This window comes from Ananas comosus, linkage group 3 (assembly GCF_001540865.1).
Source record: "Ananas comosus cultivar F153 linkage group 3, ASM154086v1, whole genome shotgun sequence".
Lineage (NCBI taxonomy): Eukaryota > Viridiplantae > Streptophyta > Magnoliopsida > Poales > Bromeliaceae > Ananas > Ananas comosus.
In genome coordinates this window covers 7,983,564-8,000,720 of record NC_033623.1, presented here as the reverse complement: position 1 = coordinate 8,000,720, position 17,157 = coordinate 7,983,564, and the positions used below count along the sequence as shown (strand labels likewise).

Genomic DNA, 17,157 nt, shown 5'->3' with positions numbered 1-17,157 from the left:
ACATCACCGAACCCAAATGTGCTAAAACACGACTCACACCGACTCCACCTCCTAAGCTAAAATCACGACACCGGGCACTCTCGTGTATCACCATTCACCACACCACCCGAAGCATTCAAGCATATAGCAATCTACGGCATTCGAGCATACAGCAATCCACCCCACCCAACCCCACCCCACCCGACCTCTCCATCCCTTCCCTCAGCCACCCCCCAAGAAAAAGCTTCCTTAGCCGTCGATCGATCCCCCAATCCCTACCTCCTTAACCCTCGATCGATCCCCCAATCTCCTCCTGCTATTCCTAGTCCCTTTCACCTCCTCTTCCCCCAATTCAATTTCGAAAACCCTAGCTCGAGATTCGCTGTAAAAGGAGGAATTGATCGGTGTGCGAGATCCGCTTTTCGATAGATCTCGGCGATCGTGTAAAGTTTGAGTTTTTATCGCTTTTCCCGACCTCCTGATGCCAGATTCCGTGCCCTAGGTTCCCGCCGACGCCGCCCTTCGCCGCCGCCTCTGGGCGAGGGAGGTGCTCGCCTTTGTATGGAAACGCGGAGCCGCAAGCGGGCGGAGGCCTCCTCTTCTCAAGCCCCCACCACCCGCTCCTCCAAGCGCTCCCGCACCACCGCCGCCGCCCCTGCCGCCGCCGCCGCCTCTGCCCCCACCGCTGCCGCCGCTCCTCCGACGACGCGCTCCCGCCGCTCTCAGAACAACCCTCTGCCAGCTACTCCTAACCCTCCTCCCGCCACCTCCGCCGCAACAGCCCCGATGGACCCTTCCTCTGGCGACTCCTCCGCGGGCCGCCGCCGCAGCTCGGGACGGAACCACTCGGACAAGGGCAAGGAGCAGGAGCCGCCGGAGGCGTCCCGGTCTCGCGAACGGGAGCGAGAAGCCGAGCGGCTTGTCGGTCTCAGCTTCTCAGCCGCTGCGGGAGATGACGACAATGACGGTGATGGCGGCGTCAGCATCCTTCACCAGAATTTCACCTCCGCTAGCACGGCTTTACAGGGCCTGCTCCGCAAGCTTGGTGCGGGTCTCGACGATCTCCTGCCGTCGGGGTCTGTATCGGTGGCCTCTTCCTCGTCACAGCAGAGCGGGAGGCTGAAGAAGATCTTGTCAGGGCTGAGGGCCGACGGAGAGGAGGGACGCCAAGTGGAGGCGCTTACTCAGCTCTGCGAGATGCTGTCCATTGGAACCGAGGAGTCCCTAGGATCATTCTCAGTTGACTCGTTTGTTCCTGTTCTCGTTGGATTGCTTAATCACGAGAGCAATCCTGATATCATGCTGCTTGCTGCGCGAGCCCTCACCCATCTGTGCGATGTCCTCCCATCATCGTGCTCTGCTGTGGTGCACTATGGGGCTGTGCCGTGCTTCTGTGCCCGGCTGCTTACCATCGAGTACATGGACCTTGCAGAACAGGTGCAGCTATGTCTTTTCTCATGATTTGCTTACCTTAAGGGCATGTTTGGTTCATAATTGGAATAGAAATGGAAAATGAAATTGGATTCTATTGGAGTGGGATATGAAACGATGAATCATACAAAAATGTTTGTTCATTATTGGAATGAAAATCAGAATGGATATTTAGGATTTTGAGAGAGGGTTTTGGTTAAGAGAGAGGAGAGTGGTGAAGGAGGATGAGAGGCAGGTGTTTGTGAGAGAGGGTTTTGAGTGGTTTACTTTGGAATAAGCCAATCCCAGATTCAAAACCGGATTGGGCCATTCCCATTCGAGAGTGGAATGAAAATTAGAATATGATTCCTGATAAACAAGCAACTACTATCGAAATCAATGAATCTCATTCTGATTCCATAGTCTAAAATAGGTGAACCAAACAAACCCTAATTGTCTTTGCCTCTGTTAAATCTTGTTTTAATTACTTTTCCTCAATTTTAGAATATTGATTGGGTTGAAGCTAGTCATATTGGCTATTCAGGTTTGCGAGTCATATTGGTTTTCTACATTTGTGGAGTCATGTTAGATGTCTATAACTTCACCCTAACTGGTCACAAAATTAACTTATCTCTTAATTATATCATGCAGTATCACTTTTGCGTTACATAGATTTTTGTCATGTTAAATTCGTGTTTCTCTTAGTAATTCCTGTCATATCATATCGGCCCCATCTAGGAGCCAGATTATCTCCTGGGTTCATGCTTCTTTATAGTACTTAAGAGTGTCATGTTACATAGGTGGAGACCGTGTGTCCTATGCCTCTTATATGGTGATGAAGCAAAGTGGCGTTGGATGGATATATTTGAACTGTGTTTGATTGGCTTAGTTTGGTCCCTTGAATTGGCACAGGTGGAAACCATGTCCTGTGCTTCTCTTAGTAATTCCTATTAAGAATTGTGAGAACAACTTTCAGATGAATGTGAACTTTGAGTTCTATGTTTTTCTTCTTTTTTTTTTTTTCTTTTGAGTGTTAAAAGTGTAACTTTGGAACTTAGCAGCTGACAGATAATAATTGCCTCTCCCTTTATTTCTGGACCTTAATTTGGTCTTTTATGTGGCCTTATTTTGCTTCATACCTAGCTGCTATCTGATATCAGTAGTATAAAATTCCTTGCATGCACATATTGCCGCACAAACCTGTTTTGATATCTTTTTGTTTACAATTTTACTTACAGCCACCTTATGCTTTTAATTTATTTTCCTTTTAGTCTCTGCAAGCTCTTAAGAAGATATCGCAAGAAAACCCCACTGCTTGTTTGCGTGCTGGTGCTCTAATGGCAGTGCTGTCTTATCTCGATTTCTTTTCCACAGGTGTTCAGGTAATGGATTTGTAAATGTCTTTAAGTTGCTTCATGTAGTTGCTTCTTTTAGTTGATTATTTCTTGTGTTTCTTCCCCCCCTAACTTGATACATTTCTGATTCTCTTCAGAGAGTAGCATTATCCACTGCGGCAAATATGTGTAAGAAGTTGCCTTCTGATGCGGCGGACTTTGTGATGGAAGCAGTTCCATTGTTAACAAACCTCCTAAACTATCATGATTCAAAGGTAAAATGATATATTGCAAAACCCTGTTTATTTTTATTTACATCTTTTACTTGGCTGGCCCTAAAACTTGTTAACTTCATATTGATTTATCGTACAATTGTAGGTGCTGGAACATGCTTCTGTTTGCTTGACACGTATTGCAGAAGCTTTAGCTTCATCTCCCGAAAAATTAGATGAGTTATGCAATCACGGGTTGGTTGCACAAGCTGCAGCACTAATATCTGTTAGTAATTCGGGAGGACAGGCTTCTTTGAGTACTTCGACATACACGGTAAAGCAAAATCATTTTATTTGGCTCGTTTGGGCTCTTTTTCCTGCTCTAGTTAATTGTAATTATTTTTTCTGTCAGGGTTTAATCCGGCTCCTTTCGACATGTGCAAGTGGATCTCCTCTTGTGGCTAAAACTCTTCTTCTTCTTGGAATCAGCAGCACTTTAAAAGATATACTATCAGGTTCCGGTATTGTAGCTGGTGCTTCTGTATCGCCTGCTCTAACAAGGCCATCAGAGCAGGTAACTCAAACATGTTTTTTAAAAAATGAAACACATTTCTTTTGTTGGTGCATTGGTCCTTTATTACTAAAGAAATGAATGCATGAGTTGGATAAGTATGTGGGCAGTGGTAGAATTTGGATGAGTTCCAATATGCATTTTCTAATGAAAACGTGCCAACTTTACGTATATGTATGTATGCATGCATCTTACATCTAAATATCTAATATAAGAAAGAAATAATAATTACTTGGTAATTATGAGAACTAATTTTCCAGTAATCCTGACAAATAATTATGTAAATGGACATTTGCGTTGGTAGCGGGAAATAATATTTCATGTAGGAGGACTAATTCTTTAGAATAATTAGTTTTGATCAAGAATACAATAGTAGAAGACTGAAATTCGTCTCATTTGGTCTCATATGGATTGATCCCTACCCCCTACATTGGATGACCATGGGGCTTCAAGGCATTTAAGGCTGCACGAAAGTGCATTAGCCACATATTAGAAGTTCTAGAATGCATGTATGGAGTGGTTGATTGGACATCTTTGTAATATCAGACTCAAAAAAATTGGCGAAGTGCCTAGTGAACTTCTGGCTAGAAGTTCTAGTCCAAGTTGCATTTTAGCTTTAGTTGGTAAATCGTACAATAGTTAACTTGATTAGGGCTCTTTTTGATAAATTTTACGGTAGGTAGTGGAAGATTACAAAAGTTTGAAATTTTCTATTGCTAGTACAGTTAGGGTTAAAGGGCCTTAAGGCAAACAAGATGGTTCAATTTGGTAGGACAAGAAATGGCACATTGAGGAACAGGTATATCAAAGGAATTTTAGGAGCTTTTCTAGCAAGAAAAAATCAGCACAGTGAGACAGTTTAGTTATTTATAGGTTCTTAGAAGACTATTAAGGAGATTGCCAGAGAAGATTATCTAACTAACATCAATGGACACCTCAAAGAAGGATTGCAAATTGTAATATGAATAATAGCTCATGGTGATCCATTATTCTGCTGCAGATTATGATTTAATTTAGGCAGTAAAATTTTAGTTACTTCTCTTTATTTGTTTTGCAATTCGAGGAACCTTGATTTATAAGATTGCGATCTCCTCCTACATATTTTAGGCGGATATAAGCAGGTTAACCTAATTCTTGAACTCTTTGACATTCTATCTTTTTTTGACGAGTCATCGACATTTTCAGAATCAATAAAAAAAAGAAAAAAGATAAACAGCAGGTTCCTATCACAGAAGACCATTTGCACTTTCTAATGAATCTTTTGGTGAAGTTCGGGCAAGAAGGACAGGTAAGCTTATAATTAACTAATGTGACTCGGACTCCAAAATTCCAGAGGTGAAATGTCCTAAAACAATGGTACACGAATACATGAATGAAGAAGATGCCATAGTAGTTGCACTTGTTAGTACTTTCTAATGACTGCATATACATACATATGCATGCATGCATGCATGCATATATATATATATATAGAGAGAGAGAGAGAGAGAGAGAGAGAGAGAGAGAGAGAGAGAGAGAGAGTTCGGCTGGGATACTATCGATAGCATGAAGCATTTGGTGCTATCAAGTTTTCTGCTGTTAGATTTACCTCTTTTATCATTTTTATCTGTTCGATTATACTATTCAACCAACCACCCACTCAACCCTAGGGGATCCATATTATCCTAACTGCACATCTTTTAATCCAAGGGTAGAAAACTTAATAGCACCAAGTCATTGGTACTATTAATAGTATTCCAGCCTAGTTCTATATATATATATATATATATATATATATATATAAAATAGAGAGAGAGAGAGAGAGAGAGAGAGAGAGAGAGTCCAGCTACTATACTCTTATGAGTACGATCGCCTTCGTACTCATAAGTTGTTTTCGAAGATAGAGCTTCCGAATCAACGATCCATACCGTTAAACATTATTTAGAGCATTTAAAACTTCTAGAAATCAAAATTTTATAATTTTTCAATATTATTTACCTAACGATCAAAAGCTCACAAAATTGACAACTTTTAACGGCCGGTATGAGATACTTGCTAGTTTAACGGTGTAAAAGAATCGAAATAGGTTGAATTTTTGATAGAAAATTTTATTCACTATCTAGATAAAGATCAATAACTCCGATCTTAAATTGAAGGATTCGATCATCCATTTTTAGGACGTCGTTCGATTTTGACTGTTCATTTTATACCCGCTTGATGAACTTTATTATGATTTTGAAAAATTACGAAATTTATTTTTTAGAAGTTTCAAATACTCTAGATCATATTTAACGGAGTGGATCGTCGATTCAGAAGCCCCATTATCGAAAACAACTTATGAGTATGAAGGGTCCAATACTCATAAGAGTATAGTAGCCCTACTATATATAGAGTTGGACTGGGTTACTATTAGTAGCAAAATCTCATTGTTGCTACCAGTTTTTTAGCCTTTGGATCAATTCTTTTCATTATTTCTAATCATTGGATTAAATACTATAACCCAGTGGGGANTGTATGTATGTATGTTGTCAACCATCAATGCATTGGATAGCAAAATTAAAGAAACTGGATTAATATGTAAGTTTTGGTTTGAACATTATTTTTATTTGTTTCGTTACTTGACCTTGAAATTGAGAAATCTATTCTCATGCGTCCATATATCAGAGATGAACTCTTTATGTTACGATTGTGTACCGCCTCATGTTTTACTTGCTATCAGGAATTAACTGACCATATTGTAGATGACCCCATAGTTTGTCTTCTTTTTTCTCTGACCTATGTAGTACTTTGATGTTTTCTTTTTTTGGGTTAATTTTTTAGTCATTACTGTACAAAACTTGGTGTAATATTTTGTTAAAATAGGTCAAGGTAAAAAGTTACAATTATTGAGGTCTTCAGTAAATGCGTCTATATGTTATAACAAGTGCAATTGTTCTATCAACTAGATATATGAGATCGTCAATCTTGCGGATGAGCTTCTTCCTTCGTTGCCTCAAGGAACCATCTCTCTTCCAATCTGCTATAATGTTCTTGTCAAAGGCTCATCTGTGAAGAAATCACCAGCTGTTAATTCAGGCAAGCAAGATGAGAACAGTTCAATGGAGAATGAAACTTCAGCTCGTGAGAAGTTATTGCATGATCAACCAGAACTTCTTCAGCAGTTTGGAATGGACCTACTTCCGATCTTGATACAGGTTTGCAGCTTTTGATGCATTTTTGTTTTCTATCCTATTACACTGGGAATACCTTTTGGGTAATCATGCTTAAAAAAATTTCTTTTATTCTTGATCAGGTTTATGGGTCCAGTATAAATGGTCCTGTTCGTCACAAGTGTCTCTCCGTTATTGGCAAATTAATGTACTTCAGCTCAGCTGATATGATTCAGTCTTTACTTGGTGCAACCAACATATCCAGGTACCGTTATCTGTTTCTGCGCTACTTATATCTCTGGTATTTTTTAATATTGTTTTTTTGCACATATACATTGGCAAAAATGCAAAATTACGTAAATACCATTGTAAAGTTAGAATTTGTTGCAAGTGCCCCCAGAAAACACATTTATTTGCATTCATGCCCCTCCTGGTGTTAAATATATAGAAACCACTTTTATGTAGATAGCTTGACAGCTTCTCCCTTGCAAATTTGCTAGATTTTTAGGGGTACATGCTCAAATACCAACTTTGCATATGTCTGCACAATTTTTAATATTTCCAGGGATACATTGGAAAAGAATCAGTTTTAACAACTAATTTGAAATATTTCTGGAGTTATAATGCAAAATAAAAAAAATCCTCTTTTAGAACTAGGGTTCAAATTCCTTTTGCTGATGAAAGTCGATCATTTTTATCTGTAGCTTCTTAGCAGGGATTTTGGCCTGGAAAGATCCGCAAGTACTGATCCCTGCTCTCCAAATAGCAGAGATTCTCATGGAAAAGCTTCCTGGAACATTTTCTAAGATGTTTGTGAGGGAAGGAGTTGTTCATGCTGTGGATACACTCATATCCTTAGATTCATCTTCTGTTGCTGCTCCTCAAGCAACAACGGTGGAAAAGGACAATAATGATCCTACACCTGGAACCTCTTCACGCTCCCGTCGTTACAGACGCCGCAATGCTGGTTTGAATGCAGAGAACAGCTTGTTGGACGAGCCAAAAGGTGCTTTATTGGGAAGCACTGCTTCACCTTCGGCTTCTGTAGAAGTCCCAACAGCAAACTCTAGTCTTCGTGCTGCAGTCAGTGCATGTGCAAAATCTTTTAAAGAAAAATACTTTCCAGCTGATCCTGATTTGAGTGAAGTTGGAGTTACTGATGACCTCCTATGCTTAAAATCTCTTAGTATAAAACTAAATACTTGTGTTGAGAGTGCAATAAAAACAAAGGGCAAGGGTAAATCAAAAGCTTTTGGAGCTACTTCCTTTGACATTTCATCTTCAACTGAGGAACAATTAAATGAAGTAATAACTGAAATGTTGGGTGAGCTTCGCAAAGGGGATGGAGTCTCCACATTTGAGTTTATTGGCAGCGGTGTTGTTTCATCGTTACTGAATTACTTAACATGCGGTACATATGGGAAGGAGAAAATTACAGAAGCAAACTTGCCTAAGCTTCGCCAACAAGCACTTAGGAGATATAAGTCATTCAGTGCAATCACTCTTCCTTATGAGATTAAAGAAGGCAGTGAAACTCCAATGGCAGTATTGGTTCAGAAACTGCAAAATGCATTATCTTCTTTGGAGCGTTTCCCAGTTGTGCTTAGCCATTCGGGGAGGTCGTCTAGCCTTGGTGGGGCCCGTTTGTCATCAGGATTAGGCGCTTTATCCCAGCCTTTTAAATTAAGGCTATGTAGAGCTCAAGGTGAAAAATCTCTTCGGGATTATTCATCGAATATTGTACTCATCGATCCCTTGGCGAGTTTAGCAGCTGTTGAGGAGTTCCTTTGGCCGAGAGTTCAGAGAACTGATCCTGGGCAGAAGCCATCAGCAGCTTCTGGAAATGCAGAGTCTGGAGCTTCTGCCGCTGGCACAGGTGCTTCATCAGCATCCACATCAGTTCCGTCAGGCCGGCGCCCCTCAACAAGATCTAGGTCATCAGCAGCGACTGGTGGTGGAGCTAAGAAGGATGGCCAGGAGGGGAGTGCGAGTTCTTCTAAAGGGAAGGGTAAAGCCGTTCTGAAATCTGCTTCGGAAGAAGCTAAAGGACCCCAAACAAGAAATGCTACTCGGAGAAGGGCTGCCTCAGATAAAGATGAAGAAATGAAGCCTGCTCATGGGGACTCTAGCTCTGAGGTTTGGCAACACTTTTCAAACAGTTATTTAAACATATTGGATTTTTTTTTCCCATTATCTGCTGCATATAAGCCAAAGTTTGCAAATACCCCTAGAAAGTTGATATTTATATGCTTTTGCTGAAACCTGACATATTTGCATGCATGCCTCTGCAAGAATGTATGCAAAAAGCTGGGATATCTATGTATACCTCTGGCAGGCATGCGGGCAAACAAAAATGGTTCAGGGCACGTGCGCAAACACCAACTTTGCAACAGTTGCAGATGCATATGTGTCCCCCCCCCCCAAAAAAAAAGAAAGAAGAGGAAAATATACCTTTTCGAATTGATCTGATTTATTATAGTTTTGTGCCAAATTTTAAAATTTTCCATTAAGCATTAGTAAATGTGCTCATCACTGCAACAAAATAAATGTAAGAAATATATTTGGCTAATTTTAGAATTTCTCATACTTAACATCTTAATCTACCCTATTGAGTCAAACTAGATATTTAGTAGTTCCAGTAAAGTGTTCCACTGCTTGTTTTCAGTTATAGTCAGATGTAAATTATATGTATCTACAAAGCATTCAATATAGAAACATTTAGTTTATTGAGTACCCGTGATATGCAGGGGAGAAATTACTCTGTTTGTGCCTTATGAATGAGCTAGTTGAGAGAAGGTCAATTTGACAATCCGCTCCAACCACTGTGATAGAAGCATGAAGTGCCTCCACAAGAATCACGTTAATGATATCTGACTCATTGATCGATTTATTTCTAATTGGACAATATTTCTATTAGTGTGAAACAGTTGGTTTCAATTTACTGTTAAGATATTGAATGACTTCAACTTAGACTGCAAGCTTGCAAGCTGGAAAGGATAATGTTGTGGAAAGGATAATGTTGTGGAGAATTAAATTGGATAGCTATCAAACAGTTCATATATATTTGTTTTTGAGCTTTTGTCTGTAGGGTCATATATATGGAAAATTCCATTTATGGCAAGACAGATCAAAATATATACTTTACACATGCTTTCTTGAGTTCTGATGTTAAGAGAGATTTTATAATGATGAAAAATTTGCCAATTTTGATTGAATTCCTTTGTAAAGGCTAGGACTTCCATATGTAGCGAAAATAATTTAGGCATATGGAACATCACATCACCTTTTATGGGGCTACTGTAAGGTTATGTGTTTTTGGGGAAGGCATTCCTGTCGAGAAATTCAATGCTATTCGTATGGACTTAGTAAAAGTATCCTTCTATTCCTTTATTGCTTAGTTCAATCCTTGCCCTTCTCTGGCTTTTCTGTTTCATTGTTGCAGCCACTTCTATTGTTTAAGTAAAGGTTGATTTCACTTCTATAGGATGAGGAGCTTGATATATCTCCTGTTGAGATTGATGATGCTCTGATGATTGATGAGGATGATATCTCAGAGGATGAAGATGACGATCATGAGGAGGTGACGCACCATTCTTTTTGCCTTTTGGATAGGATATCGTTACTTCCTATTTTTGAAATATAGAAGGGACAAGGCTCCTTCCAGAATTCATATTAACAGTACCATAAGTCTTATTGTTTCAGGTTCTAAGAGATGGCTCACTTCCTATCTGTGTACCCGAGAAGGTACACGACGTCAAATTAGGGGACACAGCTGAAGATGCCAATATATCTTCTTCTGCTAGCGATAGCCAAACACAACCTACATCAGGTTCTAATAATAGAAATGCACCAGCTGGTGCTGAGTCTGCGGAGCTCCGTAGTGGAAGTGCTTTTGGTTCGAGGGGGGCGATGTCTTTTGCAGCTGCTGCCATGGCTGGGCTGGCCTCTGTGAGTGGTCGTGGTATCCGAGCCAGTCGAGACCGTCGCGGTCAGCCACTTGGAAGCAGTTCAAGCGATCACTATAACAAGTTGATATTCACAGCTGGCGGGAAACAGCTCAGCAAGCATCTGACGATATATCAGGCGATCCAACGCCAGCTGGTGCTGGATGAAGACGACGATGAAAGATTCAATGGGTCCGACATGCCTAATGATGGCAATAGGTTCTGGAATGACATATTCACGATAACTTATCAGAAAGCCGATAGTCAGGTTGATAGGGCATCTTCTCAGGGAGGTTCAACTTCCTCAGCATCGAAGTCTTCCAGATCTACTTCTGCTTGCAAAGAAGCTCGTTGTCAGCAGATGTCACTTCTTGACAGCATTTTGCAAGGAGAGCTCCCTTGCGACCTAGAAAAATCAAATCCTACCTACAACATTTTGGCTTTATTACGCGTATTGGAGAGTTTGAATCAACTAGCTCCTCGTTTGAGAGTACAAGCAATATCTGATGATTTTGCTGAGGGAAAGATTTCTACTCTTGAGGAACTCTATAGAACTGGAACTAGGGTACCTTCTGAAGAGTTTGTCAATAGCAAGTTAACCCCCAAACTGGCTAGGCAAATTCAGGACGTTCTTGCTTTATGTAGTGGTAGTCTCCCTTCGTGGTGTTATCAGATGACAAAAGCTTGCCCCTTCCTGTTTCCTTTCGAGACAAGGAGGCAGTTCTTTTATTCCACAGCTTTCGGGCTATCTCGTGCGCTGCACCGCCTCCAGCAACAAAATGCTGATAATCATAACTCAGCAAGCGAGAGAGAGGTTCGGGTGGGCCGCTTGCAACGGCAAAAAGTGCGTGTTTCGAGAACCCGTGTATTGGATTCTGCTGCAAAAGTTATGGAGATGTTTTCAAGTCAGAAAGCTGTTCTGGAAGTGGAGTATTTTGGGGAAGTCGGCACAGGATTGGGCCCTACTTTGGAGTTTTATACTCTTTTGAGCCATGACTTGCAAAAGATTGGATTAGGGTTGTGGAGATCAGATATAATGGATAATTCTGCAATGGAAGTTGATGGAAATGAAGTAAATGAAGGGAATAATGATGGGCGTTCCGAAGGAAAGAAAACTGAATCTGATTCGCCTATTGGGAGAAGAGACTTAATCCAAGCTCCTCTTGGCTTGTTCCCTCGTCCCTGGCCACCAAACTCAGATGCATCAAGTGGTAGCCTCTTTTCTAAAGCTGTAGAACATTTCCGCCTTATTGGTCGAGTTATGGCTAAAGCTCTTCAAGATGGAAGGCTTCTTGACCTGCCCCTGTCAACAGCTTTTTACAAGCTCATTTTGGGTCAAGTAAGTATATATTTGTTTGGCCTTGATTCTACTTCTGCTTTTAATTGCAGTCATCTTTAATAGTGTTTGGCAAATAGTAAATGCCGAAGCTTCTACTATGGTTCTGCTTCGGCTGCAGTGAGCAGTCCTTGTGGGGTTTATTTTGATGGAAACCAATTGCGCTTCTCCTAATAGCACTACTCGAACAACAATTCATCGAAACCCTGCAGCTGAGCTGAACAGGCCCAATGTTTAGTCTATAATTATATCTTCTATCCCTATATAACATTATTTTTTGGTTGTTAGGAACTTGATTTGTATGATATATTTTCATTTGATGCTGAGCTGGGAAAGACATTGCAAGAATTGCTAGTTCTTGTCCACCGTAAACAGTTTTTGGAGTCCAGCGCCGGTGATAATCAGCAGGCACTTGCTGATTTATGCTTCCGTGGTGCTCCTATTGAAGATCTGTGCCTAGATTTCACACTTCCTGGTTATCCTGAGTATATTCTTAAAGAAGACAAAGAAAGCACAATTGTAAGAGATAATAATCTTGACTTACTCATTTTTTGGGTGCTTTACTGCTTTTTGGAGTTCCCTTTCAACCATATTGAACTTGTTGTAGGTTAACATCAACAATTTGGAAGAGTATATCTCATTGGTAGTTGATGCTACTGTCAAAACGGGAATCATGCAGCAGATGGAAGCATTTAGGCAAGGCTTTAACCAGGTAGCTCAATTTTAAATTCATTGGGTCCTTAATTGGTATTTCAATTTCTATTTGTCTACTTTTGAGTAAACGAGTAAACATCTGAAAATTTTGAGTAATAATTGTTTAAGCAATCTGGTAGGGTTGATTTTGTCTGCCCTACAAAGAATTTTAGGGCATCACTGATAAGCATAGAAGATCTACATTGATTTAACTGTTCCAAATGCTTGGCAGCTGATTTGTAGAAAAGGTCATCTGCTTCTTAGAATGCAAAATTAGCAACATCTTTCTTTGTTTCTTGTTGAATTTTAGAAGATAAAATACCACTTAGAAGTTATGAGCAATTGAAGTAACACAACGCATGGATTGCGTCCAGCCGTCCATCACTCCATGTCTCCTTTATGATCAACACAAGGTTGCAAATTTACCTCTCTGAATCCAGCAAGGCGCCTAACTGTTACAACCTTGTAGCTAATTACAATGGAAAGAAGTTTTTTTTTCCTTTTTTATTCATAGTTCATATTGTTAAGGTGTTTCATGTTTGTCTTGTACAACCTAATATTAAGGCCCTGTTTGGATGTCAGAATAATAAAATATTCAATGATAACTTATTCCGTATAAAATTTTCTTGCTTGATTGGAAGTTGTTTCATTTTTTCTCCTTGAGAAGTCTTAGTATCTATGATTTGGTTGGATAGCATATTTCTCCTATAATGATTTATTTTACTCACGAAAAAATGACTTGAAGGTCGAATATGGTATACATTCTAAACATTCGATCATACTCATTAACCAAACACTACATGCTTCTTGAATAAATCAAAAGAGATATACCGAATAAAATGTTCATGCATTTTAAGTAGGGCCTAATTGCTGAAGAGTACACATGGTGGGATTCGGATGCTAAGGTTCCTGTTTTTAGGCCACACTGTTAATCTAATATGAATGTGTTTTCTTATCATCTAAAATGCTCCATTAAAATTTGGAAGGGTGGAAGCACTGAGTGAATGTTTGATATGGGACACACCTTAATGTGTGTTTGCAGCCTCTTTGGCAGCATGTTCATACTGCCTCGGTCATTTATTCCTTTCATGGGGATGGCTTAATGGCAAATAGAAAAACTATTGTTTCTATTACCAAGCATGATGAAGGAGATAAAAGCTAGTTAGGCATGGAAGTGAATGACCAGCAACCTTAATACTTTGATATTGAATCTTACTTTTCAGTTTTGTAGTTTTACCATTCGTCATTCCATAATTGTTCAGTCACATGCTTCCATGAGAACATGATATTTTTCCCGAGTTACAATATAAAGCTTAAGTGGGTTCTTAGAAAGTTTTGTATATTACCTTTTTCTCGATTCTTTTTATGGTTGCTTCTTTAGTTTCGGTATCCTATGTGTCAATAAATTAGACTCTATTAGCTGACCAGTGGCACAGGTTTATGAACCTATGTACCTTTAACTTACATACTATACCTTTGACGCTTACTCCACCTGTTCTTTTAGAACATCGGGAATGTACTCTGATTAGTACTTTATATTTTTTATTCATAGAGGGGTATGCATGTAGAATGTGACTTAATATCAATGCGAGTTCCTTTTAGATTTTAATTAGAAAGAAATTAACTCCACATTAGTCAGCCGGGGACTACATATTGAAATGTGTTCCTTTTTGTTTTATCTGGTGTATATCCTTCGAGTGTTAATATTTGCACTTCTTTTAAAAGATTTCATTAATATAACCTCCTTTGTTGAGTTACATTATTATGATAGCTTTCCAATGGTGGCGAATTAACTAGCGGTATAGATAGATATACACTCATAGAAATATGTGTAATGTAAACATTTTGTGGGCATATTTGCAGGATTGCAATTTTCAGCGGACATATATAGAAAGACAACCCAATTCGTTTCTGTAGTATGGTTATCTCCTCATAATACTCAATTTCTATTTCTTTTGCTTTTTCCCTGCTGCCTATATCAGGTCTTCGACCTCTCATCTTTGCAAATATTCTCTCCGCATGAGCTCGACTACCTAATCTGTGGCAGAAGAGAGCTATGGGAGGTAATTTTCTGTTCATTTATTTTCCTTCATGAATAAGTGAAAACTTCTATGAGACATCAATTCTTCAATGAAATATTAACTTTTATATGCTTCAGGCGGAGACACTGGTTGATCACATAAAATTCGATCATGGATACACTGCCAAGAGCCCTGCCATTGTCAATGTATGTAGAAAACTTAGGCATCTTAAGATATCAAATATTAGTTTGTCATGCAGTGGTATTTACATTGGTTCTCTTTTTCTTCTTTCTTTTTATTTATTTATTTTTTAGTTGCTTGAGATTATGGGTGAGTTTACCCCAGAGCAGCAGCATGCATTTTGTCAATTTGTGACCGGTGCTCCTCGGCTTCCACCTGGTGGTCTCGCTGCTCTTAATCCCAAGCTGACCATAGTGCGGAAGGTACTATAATTTCTTTTTCTTTAACTTTGATGCTTGTAACCCCACAAAATCATCTATCTACTTATGTAACCCTGTAAAATCTAACTTCTCCCAGTATGCCTTAATGCAGTTTCTTACCACAAAAAATATCATTAGTTTGGGTTGGAAAGGATTAGAGGGCTTTTTTTTTGTGTGTGTGTGTGTGGAAGTGATTCGAACGGCACACATTAAATTTAGATATTTACAGGAATATATATATACAGTAGATATCTCTACTTCTAATTGCAAAACCTAAGGAATGGTCTATCAAGCTGCTTGTAATTTAGCATATCCTAGTGTGATTTATCTGCTCAATTATATTTCGTAATGGCAGCATTCTTCCAATGTCACGAATACGGCATCTAACGGCACGGGGTTGTCTGAATCGGTTGATGATGATTTGCCAAGTGTTATGACTTGTGCCAACTACCTTAAACTGCCCCCCTACTCGACCAAGGTTTTTTATCCCCTTTCTCCCACTTGACTAGTCGTGTCCCCCATTTGCACCCCTTTTTTTTTTTTCATTTGGACCCTCTTTTTTTTTCTCTGACAATGTCCACCATTTTGCAGGAAATTATGTACAAGAAGCTACTTTATGCTATTAATGAAGGCCAGGGCTCATTTGATCTCTCGTAAAGCTTTAAGACTAACGTAGATAGATATTTTGTCCTGCATCAGTGTTCTTCTCCTTGGCCTGTATGCCTGGTAGCTTCAGGTTAGTTACTAGCACTGGAGGTCATACCAAGGTCTTCTAATGAGAAATATATACAAAAATGAATATGCAGTTTCTTTTCTTTCCATGATTTTGTTTTCTGTACATCCTTGTGATCCTTGTGTTGGCTTAATGAATATGTCAGATAAATAGCACCAGGTCCTAAAATATTCATATGACCTTCATCTTACTATTTTGGGGCCATTTTCATTTACTGAGGGAATTTAGTGGAAGGGTTGGTGAGATTAAAATGGTATTAGCGACCCAGTTGCAACTATTGGGAATTTTTTGGCTAAACTGGAACCTCCTTAGCGATCAAGTGCAAATTTTCCTGAAGAATTATAATTTTTTCTTTCTGTTAAGTTTATCAGATGTGCTTATAATTTTACTTTCCTATGCTCAGCTTAAAGAGCTACCAATGGCTTGGCCTCGGAAGCATTTGAGAGGGATTCAGGAGACCATCTCTTCGCCAGTGTCTGTAAATAAGAAAACTTTGTTTGGTTGTTCGATAGGCTATGAAATTTATTCAACAAAGCTAGATAAAAGTTCCAATGAATTATTTCGAATGAATATCTTCTAATGCAAATTCATGATTTTGAATAATGAAATGGAGGATGCTGATATTATTAGTAAACGAGGTAATGTTTGTTTCAATAAGGCCAAGTTAACTGCCTTTGCAGAATGTTTTGAAGTACCAAGAAAAAACGATCATTGCCGTTTAAGTGCTACCGGATTGTGGCCAACGCATGGATTTGTTATGTTGCAATATTTGTTATGTTGCTATATTATTTATATTTATATATCTATACATTATTCCTTCTAAATTGCCCCATGGCAACATTCCTTTTATTTGTTGAGTATGGCCTCCGCCTCGAACCTTCTCAAGTTCTTCACATGTTTTTTTTTTTTTTTTTTTTTATTATGATANCGATTTTTTTTTTTTTGTTTAAACCGAACCGATCATTATTAAGCGCGGGCTCTTCCAAAACGGCTCTAGTCTTCTTCCACACGTTTCTTTCTTTCATTGCTTGAATAGAATCTGGTTTTCCTCTTTCTTTATTCCAAACCGAATATGGTCAACCTGTTGAATTGAACTAAATTGGCCCAACTATTCCACATGTTTTCATCTTTGGGCCGGATTTTTTTTCTTTTATTGTTTGAACAAAATCAATCACCTTCGAGTGCGGACTCCATTCGGAATTGAACCAAAAGTTTCTTTTCTTTGCTTAAACAGAATCGAGTCACATCTTGCCGTGGGCATGACTATTCTTCTTCCTCTTTCTCTTCCTTCTACTGTTACCACTTTTCATCGATAAGACGAACTCTACTCATCGTCATTTTTTTTATTGCCATTGT

The 17,157-nt window shown here is 39.3% G+C and overlaps 1 protein-coding gene across 1 annotated transcript; it reads left to right on the top strand.

Annotated features, from left to right (window-relative positions):
- LOC109707894 (E3 ubiquitin-protein ligase UPL3) lies at window positions 203-16,529 on the top strand. The gene is made up of 18 exons (XM_020229422.1): window positions 203-1,416; window positions 2,661-2,771; window positions 2,882-2,998; window positions 3,102-3,269; window positions 3,348-3,509; window positions 6,431-6,679; window positions 6,778-6,899; window positions 7,339-8,770; window positions 10,119-10,214; window positions 10,337-11,917; window positions 12,203-12,433; window positions 12,522-12,626; window positions 14,590-14,670; window positions 14,766-14,834; window positions 14,943-15,071; window positions 15,424-15,546; window positions 15,660-15,804; window positions 16,205-16,529. The coding sequence occupies exons 1-17, from the start codon at window positions 541-543 to the stop codon at window positions 15,723-15,725; spliced, it is 5,718 nt and encodes a 1,905-aa protein (XP_020085011.1). The 5' UTR covers window positions 203-540; the 3' UTR covers window positions 15,726-15,804; window positions 16,205-16,529.

Coding starts and splice junctions, on each gene's coding strand:
- LOC109707894 (XM_020229422.1), top strand. CDS start 541: ATGGAAACGCGGAGCCGCAAGCGGGCGGAGGCCTCCTCTTCTCAAGCC. Junction 6,680..6,777: donor TACTTCCGATCTTGATACAG/GTTTGCAGCTTT, acceptor ATTCTTGATCAG/GTTTATGGGTCCAGTATAAA. Junction 11,918..12,202: donor ACAAGCTCATTTTGGGTCAA/GTAAGTATATAT, acceptor TTTGGTTGTTAG/GAACTTGATTTGTATGATAT.